A 13,261-nucleotide genomic window follows, 5' to 3' on the forward strand; every position below is an offset into this window, starting at 1 on the left:
ATATACCCTTCTTTTTTTTACGCACGCACAAGCGCTGCAGTGCGTGCTTCCTTATCATCATCACCGTAGAGCTTCATCGCGGCTATCACAGCGCGCGCATGTCGTTTTCGTTCGTCGTTCCGTCACGACGTTGTTTTTCGTCTTTTAGAGAAATCTATGGAACAACACTGCCCCTAAAGTAGCTGTATAGCCGAATTGGTAGATAACTCAAGTAAAAGGACTTTCTTGGATGTATACAGAAAGCTTATGCTGTTTGCATCTCCTGTCATAAATAGTTAATGCGCGCGCATGGCGAATCGTGCATTGTATCGCAACGTGCATTTTATATTTTACAGACGTATCTTACATTTCAGGTTCCACGTGAGTGGCCCGCACGTCAAAGTGATCGCTTCAGACGAGGTGACGGCATACAAAGCGTAGACCGTGGACAGACGCTGCCGCTCCGGCCAAGACCTCTTCCCACCGACTACGGAGGTGTCGACGGATCGGCAGATGCGTGAGTATTTTCTTAAGGTTTAAAATGATAATGATTTTATTTTCCATGTTGCATTGACAAAGCATTGTAAGCATCGTCCACCAGTTGCCAGGTAAACACGTTTCTTTTTTCCTGTGAATAGTGTGGGCTGCGGAGTGGGACAAAGTTAACATTCCTTGCATGCTTCACAGCAATATTCAGCTAGCGCTGTCGTCGAATTTGTATTGGCTAACATGTTGGACAGCGTAAGAAAACTGTTCGTGTAAGTAGTTACGCCAGTCCTGATTTTTCTAGCGCAATAAAAAAAAATGGAACGCCGAGAGACGCAAGTAGCTGCGTCCCGTGTTTCTCTTGCGCGCAAGGTAAGCCCGGAAATTAATGTAAAGTACCAGGTTTTAGACGTTGTTAAACAGAAGCACCTAGCGAGTGCCTGCATTAGCACACACGCCTTGTGTGCCTTGTGTTATGCGCATATTAAGTCGCACTATATTTTTGTGTCGTCCAATTGTACAATTCAAGATGAATAATCAGATTCACAAGTCTTAAGTTTTATGAAAAGTTCCAACGAGAAAGTTCTAGGACGTACCAGTAAACGCCCTATTCAGCACTTTTAACTTCGCACCTTTTACGTTGTTTTTTCAGCGTCATAAAGGAAGCCCGCGAAGTACGAACCAAACCCAGCCGCGTGACTGATTGATTGAACGCGTTGCGATCGCAGTCGTCACAAACGTGCCTTGAATGAGCAAGTGCTTACAATGCTTCACAATTAATGTTACTGGGTTTTGCATTATATCTAGTGACACACTTGCACATATATACACATATACTTGCACATATACTAGTGACAGTATATATCGTCATACATGCATCTCGCAAAGGGAGAAATATATATACCAGCTGCACATAAATACAACAAGAGGCATAAAAGATACGACTAAGAAAGGACAAAAAAAATTATTACAATAAGTTTTACACAAATGTGCCATATTCCATTCTTTTTAGCAAGTACGACAGAAGCCCAGGGACTACAGGAAGGCTCGATAATGGCCTTTGCAAACACCGTTTTTACTTCCTGTTAGATAATTGCTTGTTCCAACGCGGAAACACGATGTGGACGTTGGTGAATAGGGTTTGCATCGCCAGTATTTATACGATTAGTTGCGACAGATGTTTGGCCTAAGCGTTACTTGTCAAAGTAAAAAAATGTTGCTGTAGCCTTCAAGAACGTGGCAGAGTGCTTTAGCTTGATCAGGAGTAAGGTAACCATCTGCTCAATGCCACTGCCGTGGGATGACGTCGCAGTACAAGCTGAGCTTCAACTGTGAAGGGATCAACCTGCAGTGCGCTAATTTTCATCAGTGAAATCTTTTGTGGGAGGACTTGTGTGGTTGCCAGTAACATTCAGCAGAGTGTGCATAACGGTAACATCATGTGTAAGCATAACAGACGGAATTGGTGCAACCATGTGATACCGCCGGTGTGGAAAACAGGTCGATATGTTTCACAGATTTAGGCGGGAGGCGAATAAAATCCATGCAGCTTAAACAGATTTGAGGCAATTGCACAGGTTTAGTAAAAAGATGCAACTCAAGGCTAATTGAGCTGGCTGAACAGTCAAGGAAGGCAGAATCAGTGGCGAGAAAATCCAGACCAAGAATGAGTTCGTGAGGGCAATGCTCGATGGCAGCGAAGAAAACGACAGTGGTTCTCTCTGCGATGGTGAGTCGGGCAGAGCACATGCCAACAATAGCGACAGTCACTCAGTCGGTGACTCACACGGCTTTGCTCAGGGCAAGTGTCAGAACTTTCTTGAGCCAACGGCGAAAAGTAGCACTCATAATAGACACATGTGCCCCGGTGTCAATCAATGTGCATGCAGAAACATTGTCAACAAGAACATCCAAAAGATTCTGGTTCGTGGGTATGGTCAAGCGAGGATTTCGTGCCAATTCGTCAGTGCAGCTCCGCCTCCAGAAGCTGCACTATCTAGTTTTTCGGTCGGGGGTGCTGTGGATAGGTCTAAGAAGGAGCTTGGCGTGATGAAGGCGAATGAGATTGACGGTGGGAGGGAGAAGGTGAGTGGGCGTAATGGGGTCTTGTCAGAGGTGTCACGTGGTGAAATGAAGGGTTGGGCATAGAGGCAGCGAATGAAAAGGACAAACTAGAGGGCAGAGGGTGGTTGGCAGAAGAATAGCATGTTGGAAAAGTCCAGCGGCTGGGGCAGTGGAGAGCGATATGCCTGATGCGTCAGCAGTTAAAACTTACCGGCTTGTTGTCGGTGGTGCACCATTCGGATGGGTTGCATTGTCCATAGGAGTAGAGTAAGAGGAGCGAGGTGGGAACGCGGGGGCGTTCAGTACAAGGACGCACTAGCACCTCCGCCAGATGTCACGTAGTAGTGACAGGAAAGAAAGCAGCGAAACTGAATGACAAAAACTAGCATTTTATCGGGCGAACCTGCGTCACCAAAAACAGGCTACACTCGAACAGCAGTAGCAGCGAACACAGTTTCCATCGAATTAGCTTACTATTAATAAAAAATTACCGACGATTACGTTACTTCCTAATGCGAAATTTGAGCGCAGCAAATAAGCTGTTTCACCTTTTCGATAGATTGAGGCAAAGAAATCGAGCAACACATGTATGCGCTATCACAGAATTTTTTTTTTATTTTTCACACGTATTCCTTTAACAAAAAGCGGCAATTTCGGCTCGGGCGGTGCACATATACAGATCCGCCGCCACCGATCTGGCTCTCTGATTGCCACCGCACAGGGCGAACGGCAGCGGCAATTTCGGCTCGGGCGGTGCACATATACAGATCCGCCGCCACCGATCTGGCTCTCTGATTGCCACCGCACAGGGGTTGCATTGGAGGAGGAGCGAAGAAAGGAATTAAGTTCGAGCCGGCGCTTTGACAACCGGAGACTCGCAGGAAGAGGGGGGAGGGGGGCGGCGTGTACACCCAGCGGCAAACGATGGGGGCAGAAGCACGCGCAGCAAGCGGACAACACGATAAAGGGAGGAGGGAAGAGATAGCAGCGACTGACTGATGCCGCTGACGCCGATAGTGAGTCAACCCCAGCTGCGGAGTTGGTTTCAGGGACAACGCCGCCGATGCCGACACAAACAATATGATACCCTCGCTTCCGCAGCGCTAAGAACCAGGTCTAGCCGTGGGAAGGTGGTCACGTATTCGTCGACGTGCCGGGGCCTACGTGAAATAACCGGCGCGTCGGCAACTGAAGAGCACCCTATCCGCCACACAAGAACAGGGGGGGGGGGGGGGGACCCTTTCCTCCTCTTTCTGCATGGCGGCGACGGTGTTCTATGCAGTCACGTTATCTTGACTCTCTAGCGGCGTCAGCGGCATCCAGCGGTATCAGTCGGTCGCTGCTAGCGCTTGGGGGATGAAAGGGGGGCGGAGCTGGTTACGAGGCCGACGACAACGCCGACGACGACGCGAAACTCAGGAACGGACGCCAAAGAGCTGCGCTCTAAAACAGATCTCTGATGCGCACTTCCCCTTAGGTGTTTGTAATGTACTCTCCGATGACCTTTCCGTCTTTAAACTAGAATTGCATATTACATTTCCAGAGTGAAAATTATGACATTCAGGAACAATTTCTAATCCTTTTGAATATACAGGAATCATGGGTGTAGCTGTGTAATTGCATACCTGGTTATTTTTCCCACCCTTCAAAAGCACAGGAGTCCTACTTCATTTCATATCTTCTGGATAAACACCTGACTCAAAAATTAAGGTTAGAATATAACTGAGTGCTGTAGTCATAAATATCAAAACTTGTTTTTCTGTTTAATTTGAATGTTGTTAATGTCTAGGGCTGTATAGATCTTTAAATTCATTAATGTCACAAATTTCTTGTTCATCTGCCATTTCAAGAAATGTGTTATCAGAGCACATATTTAGTGTTGTCTTCAAGATTGAATATGCTGATAAAGGTTCTGCTTCTTGATATACCAACACTTGTAAAATGGCTGTTCAGGTGATCTGCTATCTCTTTACTGAGACCGTAAAAATTGTTCACGGTGATCTTTCCTGGTCCAATGTCACACTTTCTGTGACCATGAATATCATTGATCAGCTGTCATACTGTCAGGTGACAGAGCTGCACTTTCAGCAAAAGTTTTTGTGTAACAGTCTGTCTTTTCTCATTGAAGCTTGTGGTTTAGCGTGTTCCTAATGTATTTAATTTCTGTCAGATTCATCGACATACATGAGATCGAGAACATGTGATGAAGCTTATTCTTCAATTGTGTCATGCTGGCGAAGGACAGCGTCACCCAATTAAGTCACTTGCTTAAACAAGAAGTTTCCAGCGCATATTTTTGCCGACACAGCAATACATTTTTTGTACACTTGCTTCGTCTCCATCGGCTATGCTGAGGAGGATACTTGTCATATCAGCTAATATCATTCTTAAGGATTTTATATCTCATTCAGTCTAGATTGAATTATTCATGGCTCTTTACAATTTTTGTTTCATGAGTAACACGAAACATGAGTTTCATGAAATATAGGACCGGCAGGACAGTGATCACTTACATCTGAGGTAACTGTGTCACTGTGCTCAAAGGGGCCCTGAACCACTTTTTATCAAAGTGTAAAACTGAATTCGAAGCGAAAATAGGCTATTTCAGAAATACTTTGGCGCATACAGTACTTCAATGCTTTCAGCAGAAGTGGAGTTATTGGCACTCAAACACGACTTCTGCTGTGCTCTTATTCCTTCTTCAATGCCTTGCACTGCGACGACTACAGTGCAATGGGGCGTGCCCACAATGCTTTGCCTTCTAAATGTAACTGGCGTGCAGTTCAAATTTCATTTCGTATGTTAATGTAGATGCTACAACTTCCACCTTCGGTGCCTACGACGCGCTAAACATAAGCCAAATGCGGTTGTCCTCAGCGAACCACAGTACACTTAGCCAGATGTCTCATGGTGGAACACTGCGGCGGCTGGGGTATCTATGCCATGTAGCCGACCGTAGATTCATGTCAGTTATCGGCCAATAGCAGCAGTCTAAGGGAATGACGAAATAAAGCGTCCAGAAGAGAGTGAGGACAGGGCCTTCTGTTGAAAAGAGAGCGTTTGAGAGAAAGCTGACTTCGCGATCCGCTTGCGATTTGCGCCCACAGCAGAGTAGGCAACCTGTGGACTATGTTATTTCACCAAGCCCAAGGGGTGGTTCAGGGCCCCCTAAAATGTTTGTTACCAACAAGTCAAGGCACAAGAAGGAAGGCAATGTGAGACAAGTTTTGTGGAAACATTTATAAATCACACACAGCTAAGTACATTTATAAAATTTTTGGTGATGGTACTGTTATACAATTTATATGTTGTAAAATGTTCACCACAAATGAGTGTTAAAATATGTAAGATGACGCATATGCGAGAAATGGTTCAAAACGTTTTCAAAGCATAAAACATGTCCGCTTGGGGACTAATGCACAACAGATGAGGCATCAAGATTTCATAACCTTTACTTATGATGCAAAAATTCGATAATGGGAGGCATTTCCCACTAGTTTGCACCAAATTGTAATACCACCACAGTTCCTGTTAGGTTAGTTAAGAAACAAGGCATCATATTCAACAAAATGAAGCTAACTACTTGTACTGTGCTACCAAGTCTGTCAGCATGATGACATGAAACTTGAATTGGAAATTGCTGACTGAGTAGTTTACGAAGTCACACTTATTCTCTACAGAGTGAGTGTTTAGGTCTAATACCGCTGAAAGTGATTTGTTTCAGATCCTAATGCAGCATGATAATATGAACTCATCGTATTCCATTGTAATAATCTACTTGACTTGTAATGCTTTCCTTTTGAGGCGGTAAAAAATACATAACAGGTAGAAAGTTTAAAAGTGCTGAATTAGGCACTTCCTCGAAATATGAAACTAGTATGCCTTCTTTCATTGAGTTGCCTACCTCGTGCTTTTATATGGGCCCTTCTGTAGAGCTCTAGCATATCTTTAAACCTATGCTAATGTTAAGTGGGGCATTCTGTGGAGAAGAATGCGTAGGAGAGTATTAAAAAAATAATAATAACACATTGAAAAATCAGGACTCCTGCACTGGTTACACTAGTATAATTTCGCACTTCAGTGGTCCTGTTCTCCCAAACAACATACAATGGCCTGCATCTATTTTAGCAACCCCAAAAATTAAAAATAATAAAAATTTTAATTTACTGTTTCTTTGACTCAAAGTTTTGCTATAACACATTTATTGGTCTTCGTTGCTCTGTATAGAACTTCGCATTAACGCATTGCAGACTCAGCTAAATGTACGTAAGTGAGCTGGTGCACGTATATGTGGATTGGTTTTCCCCCTGTCAACAACTAAAAAACAAAACAAAAACGGTATGGCTAACAGATGCACACAGCAGGGCAACTTCATGGGCTGGGTAGCTTCATGTTCCAATAACACAAAGGTGTTGGTGATCTCAGTCAATGCAAGAATATGAAACAATTTTCGCATCAACTGCAATCCAGTGAAGCTGCCCTGCTGTACCCATTAGTGATGCCATTCTCTTTTGTTGCAGACAGGTGGTGTTACCAGTACACACTCATGTAACAGCTCACATTTGTACAATTGCCCTTTTTGATTTTTTCTGGCGAAATCAGGCAGCTATTGGTAATGTATTGAGTGATGTTGACCAAGAATATACAATCTTCGAGATAAATATAAGTGCAAACAAAGCTGCGGTAAGTGCAAAATACTTTTTGAAATTGTTAAAGTAAATATTCTAGTCGTGTGAGATAAAGGAAAAAACTGAGAGTATTCTTCAACTCGCAAAGGCTGATTGCTTTGTTAGCATATTTAAAGGAGCAAAACTTTTCGGTAGTATAGTAGACATATGAAAGCTGTGTTTATTTTAATGTCAATTTTTAATGTTGGAAAATCAATTGCATGCAATTAAGTGAGTGCCAAGATGTGGCGTTTTCATGCCTTCTTCCTTAGATCTTGAAACGGAGACATTGTACCTGCAATCTATGCCAAAATAATGAGCTTGAATATGAAGATAACTCAACTGTCAATGTCAGTACTGACAGATTGTTGTACTCATTCCAGTCTTACAACTTTCATTGCTATTTCTCATGCAACATCACTTCGTAGCACTGTAAATTCTCTATCATGAAGACTATATTTAAGGATTACAGCTACAACTTGAGGTGTCTGTTTAAGCATAATGAATGATCTTGCTGCCTTGTTCAGACGGAGTTGTTGGAAACATGCAAGTGTACCCTCATATTTCAGGAAGTAGCAAGCTGGCAGCAAGATGAATCCAGATGTTGAAGAACGGAATATCATCAAGTTTGACCCACCTGTTTCGGTTCAGCGTTACATGGAAGTTTGCAAGATCCTATCACAGGATACCACAATTGAAAAGGTTGTAGATTTTGGTTGTTCAACAGGGCAGTTCTTCAGGCATCTCAAGGAAATCCAACACATTAGGAGATTTGCTGGTGTGGACATCAGCTATGGCTGCTTAGAGGATGCTTACCGGGCAGCCCGACCTCTAGCCTGGGAATGCATATACAGACGAGCCTGCCGATTGGATGTGCAGTTGTTTAAAGGAAACATCTCGGTCAAAGATCCAAGACTCTACGCCTTCGATGGTGTCACTTGTATTGAGCTTATAGAGCACTTAAACGAGAGCGATTTAAGGAAAATGCCTGACACCATATTTGGTTTCATTCAGCCAAAGATAGCTGTGATCACCACGCCCAACCGAGACTTCAATGTGGTCTTTCCAGAGTTGCAAGGAATGAGGCACTGGGATCACAAGTTTGAATGGAGCAGAACTGAATTTGAAGAGTGGTGCTCACAAGTACTACAATGCTACCCTAACTATGTAGTTCACTACAGTGGTGTTGGAGATGCACCATCTGAGAAGTACCAGGGTGTTGGCCACTGCTCCCAGATTGCAACATTCAGGAGAACCTGCCAAGCCATTAACAGGCCCGAAGGTTCCAGACTGCCTTCATTGGCCTACGAACTTGTGTTTGAGACAAGCCATCCTTGTGAGGATGGCTGATAATTGCTGTAGGCATGCAGGCATACAGACTACCAGAACAATTCTGAAGCCTCTTCCATCGCATTATCATCTTGGCATGTGATGCATAAGAAGACGACATAGGATTGTATCCCTCAAAAGCTCCCTGGCAGGTAAAGACTTGTGTCTTCGTTGAACAAGCTGCTGGCATAATGCTATTTAGCAATGCAAAACATGACACTTCTGTTGGTGTGGCTTGTTCCTGTATAGTGGCATGAGTGTGACGTAAGTGTGGGTATAAGATGATTATTTATAAGTGACTTAGAAACCAGTCAGTAGGTACTCCTGAATATTTTTTGTAGAAGATTGTTCCTAATAATCTTTTATAAATGCTAAAGCAGTTCATGGTTCAAGATTAAATCGATGTTTATCTGGCTGTATGCTTCAGTTATTGGTTGCTATAAATTACGCAACATTCTTTGCTACAAAATTCTGATAAATCAAGCTAGGGGTCTGTTTTTTATTTTTAGGGTTACCATACTTCACAAAATTCAGTACCTACTGCAATACTAGTCAATCGTATCATTTTTGATACGCTGAATTTTACGCCAAAAAACTGATGTAAGCGCACGAAACTCAATGTAGAGCTCATACTAGTGTTTTTAATATGCTGGAGGGAGTTAATAGTTCAGCAAGTCAACTAATAATTTAATTACCATGTTAATTATACATTTTTACCAATATATTCTTAGTCAGAAATAAATGTGAACAAGTTGTTTTAATTTTCGTTAATGTGTAATGGTATTAAGGATTTTAAGGTTAAAAAGAGTTATGTATTGTTTCAAAAAAAAAAATCATTTTGTTAGCAGTGGCATTTTTCTAATTCTGGAGCAGTGAAACATGTTTTCAAGGAATGACTAATGCGGAGCTTTTTTTTTTTTAACAATAGTTAAGCAGCTTTCTCTGATATGTGCATTAGTACTCAAGTAAAAATAAATTCATTGTAATAAATATTTTCTAAAAAGGCAGAAATAATTGGTTAAATGTGTATAAAGGCATTTATTCTACCTTGAAGTGTAAAAACTATTTTGTGTCTACACTGCACTAAAATCCTCGAAAAGAACAAGGATACGGACACTGGTCAGGAGGAGCATGCTATGGATATAAAAGGGCCCTGCAATGCATGTGAGGAGCCTTCTTAGGTGGCACCAGAATGGCCTAAAATACTGTATCAGCGCCAATAGGTGTAGAGCTGTCACAATGAGGGAATACCATGTCACACAGTGGGTCTATGTTTGTATACGAATGTGATATGCAGTTGTCACGAGTGCTGCATAAAAATGACCAAATCTGCTTTTTCAGATACTGTATGACGTACTTGCTCACTCACTCCCCTATAGAAAGCAGCATCCAGATTCTCTACATTACCTTGACTTTTCTGGATGGTCATGGGGAAAAAAAAATGAAATGTGCCAGAACCACGGTATGATCATGAGGCACGCTGTAGTGGGGGACTGCAGTATAATTCTTACCACCTTGGTTTTCTTTTAACGTCTGCTCAATGCACATTGCACAGATGTTCTTGCATTTCACACCCATTGAAATATGGCTGCTGCAGCAGGATTTGACGCCATGCATTGAGGCATAGCAGAGCAAGACCGAAACCACTACACCGCCACATGGGGTGTGGTCATGTAAGAGGGCAAAATTGTCCGAGAACATCCAAAGCTTTGCTAAACTTTTGCTCCAAGCATTCTAAAGTTGTAAAAATTAAATACATGTTGTACCAATTAATTGTTGAAGGCGAGAGCATCAACTTTATTAAGCAGGTAATGCACTTAAAGAAGCAGGATCTTTTCTTACCATATGTCATTGTCTTGGAATGCCTGTAGAAGTACACCACGTCTTCCAGTTTGTACATAGTTGAAAAAAGCCACAGGCCTGTGCGGCACACGCAGCACAGTCGCAGCGTAAGCTGGGGGAGTGGCTCCATAGGAGCTCCATTTTTGGCACCACGCTCTACAGGATGTTCGCGTCGTTTTCATGAGAAAGATCTGAACTGTTTGCCCGACGTTGGCGGCCAGCTTCAGCTTGTACTGCTCTCTGCACTTCGGTCTGCTGTGCCCGATGTTGTCTGGTTGTAGCCACGCGCATAGCTCTACGATTCGCTTCTTCAGCAGCTGCTTGTACTTTGCGAGAAGGCACCACAACGTGTACCGAAGCGAACACACAGGTATCCAGACTACGTGGTGCACGTGTCACATCCCTTGACCCGTGGCATGGTACATTGATGATGATGATGATCGGCATCCCCTTTGAAATGGGGTGGTGGCAAATAGTCACCTAGCCTACTTGAGTTAATGAGGTGTGCCATGCATGTTTTTCATTACATCAACAGGTATACATATCCATAATCTCCTTTTCCTTCCTCAAGACTTCTCTGGTTACCCTGTACGACTCACTATACAACTGCTACATGGCGTGCCACCTGGTGTAATGTGCAATTGGAATGCAAAGGGCGCACATATAGACTCTACGTGGTGCTCATGACGCATTGCAAAGGAAGTGGCACGAGACGATGCTGCTGCTGATGATCTATTGAAATTCCCTTTGAAATGCGTCAGTGACATAGTCACCTAGACAACTTGATTTAATCAGGCACAAAATATATTTTTCTAGAACTCTTGTATACATATCCTTAAACGTCTTTTTCTTCCTCAAATTATCTTTAACTGCCTTGTACCTGTGCATCTGCTACATGGCGTTCTACCTGGTGTAATAATATGCAACTGCAATGCAAAATGTGCACATATTCACGCTATGCGGCACATGTCACATTGCGTGTCTCCACGCGCTAGGATGTATTTCTAGGGCATTTTCCTGCTGCATGCTAGCAAGCGATGTAATGTGAAAAAAAAAAAGCTCTGGTGTGACTCGGTGGGAGAATAGACTCCCACGCAATAGGCCCGGGTTCAATCCTGGTATGTTTCTCCCCCCATTGCTGGCGATAGCTGCTATAGACACCATCACCAACAGAAAGGGCTATTGGAATGAGCCCATAACAGCTTACGCTGTAAAATCATAGAGGCTTATAGTCATAGATATGTTTTACATGCACCCTTTGTCACACAGACTTAATGGGCCCTTCACCAGGTCTGACTGTGTTGAGCTGACAAACGCAGTGCATACAACCTCAGTTATTTGTTTAATCTGTTGCTACAATAGACGGAATAAAGTTTAGGGAAATAATGAAACCTACAAACTGAATGTCTCTGTTTTTGTTTTACTTTGTACTGTGGCAAGAGAGATGTACTTCCGTTTAGTCTGCTTGTTCTCGCATCGTGCAGTCCCGCACGCAGAGAACTAAACTATGTAATTTTCTACCGTTTTCCAACACTGCAATCATGCTCTTTAATCTTCGCGTCTGCCTCAGTGCTTGTGATTGCGACACTGACTTATACAGCTAATCAGTTGTTCTCATGCAGAGCGTGCAATTGCCCCTGCTGTGCGAAACAAGACAAATGCAACACCTCGCGCGCGAAACCGTCACCGGAAGTGCATCACACAACAAAAATGAGGGAGAGGGAGCGAGAGGCATACGTAGGCCCCATGACATGTTTGTCATGCAATCCTTTGACTCTGGTATGGGAGAACTCAGAGAAATAATTTTGCTTGTGGAGGCTAGATGGGGCTAGTGGAGAGAGAGTACATTGGCGGCTACGCTCGCCACCTGAAATCGGGTTCGCGGCACTTCAAATGTGTCTCTGCTTGTAATGAACTAATTTTAAAAACTCTTGCGGTGAACACTCCTTAGAGGGCACTTAAAAACTTCCACCATATAACCAAAATGTCCAATGTGGCCTGGTGAGGGGCCTTTTAAAGCTACACTAAAGGCAAATATTAAATCAAGCTAAAGTGACAGATTAATGCTCAAGAACATCTAAGGCATCAATATTACCGCGAACAAAGCTTTATTAATAAAAAAATTGAGGTGAATGCAGGACACGACTGGAGACTCCCCCGGGACATACAAGTACTAGCCCAATGACGAAGGCACTCATCTTTATAATTCTGTCACTAGCACTCAACCACTCACAATAAAAACATAATTGTATTGCGTAATAAGACCAAAAGAAAATAGTACTAATCTGGCTCGAGTAGATCTTTCGATAATTACCAAATAACTAAAATATTATAATTATATTAAAAGTGTAAATGAGATAATTGAAGGATAACATGGAAAACTCCTGCTACAGCATGCTCAATGCATGCTGCATAAAAGTGTTTTTCCGAGCGTGAAAGAAGCCCGTGAGCACACGCAAAGTGCCTCGAGCGTACAGTCGCGTGGCAATCTTGTGCGTACTAGCGTGCTTCACTTTCACCTTTTACTTTCTCAACCGTTATGATTCCGCCTCAGGATTGACTTAGTCTCCATGTTTTGTTCCGCTCTGTTATCTAGGGCGTGCTCTTCCGTCTATTGTGGCCAGGCAAGACTGGGGAGGATCAGGTAACAGCAGATTTGTTGAAGGATGGTGGGCAGATTGTTCTAGAGAAACTGGCCACACTGTATAGGCAATGCCTCATGACCTCGAGCGTACCGGAATCTTGGAAGAAAGTGAACATAATCCTAATCCATAAGAAAGGGGATGCCAAGGACTTGAAAAATTATAGACCGATCAGCTTACTGTCAGTCGCCTACAAACTATTTACTAAGGTAATCGCAAATAGAATCAGGAACACCTTAGACTTCTGTCAAG

General features: G+C 43.1%; 1 protein-coding gene across 3 annotated transcripts; it reads left to right on the plus strand.

The window, feature by feature from the left end:
* The first annotated feature begins 58 nt into the window (after positions 1–58).
* Hen1 (Hen1 methyltransferase) lies at positions 59–8,940 on the plus strand. Of its 3 annotated transcripts, none has more exons than XM_075671427.1 (3): positions 59–231; positions 354–496; positions 7,766–8,940. In XM_075671427.1, the coding sequence occupies exon 3, from the start codon at positions 7,788–7,790 to the stop codon at positions 8,544–8,546; it is 759 nt and encodes a 252-aa protein (XP_075527542.1). In that variant the 5' UTR covers positions 59–231; positions 354–496; positions 7,766–7,787; the 3' UTR covers positions 8,547–8,940. The 3 variants fall into 3 exon arrangements, with proteins under 3 accessions (XP_075527542.1, XP_075527541.1, XP_075527543.1); XM_075671426.1 differs by having other exon boundaries at positions 59–211; XM_075671428.1 differs by having other exon boundaries at positions 59–198.
* The last annotated feature ends 4,321 nt before the right edge of the window (positions 8,941–13,261 follow it).

Source organism: Dermacentor variabilis, chromosome 10, assembly GCF_050947875.1.
Source record: "Dermacentor variabilis isolate Ectoservices chromosome 10, ASM5094787v1, whole genome shotgun sequence".
NCBI lineage: Eukaryota > Metazoa > Arthropoda > Arachnida > Ixodida > Ixodidae > Dermacentor > Dermacentor variabilis.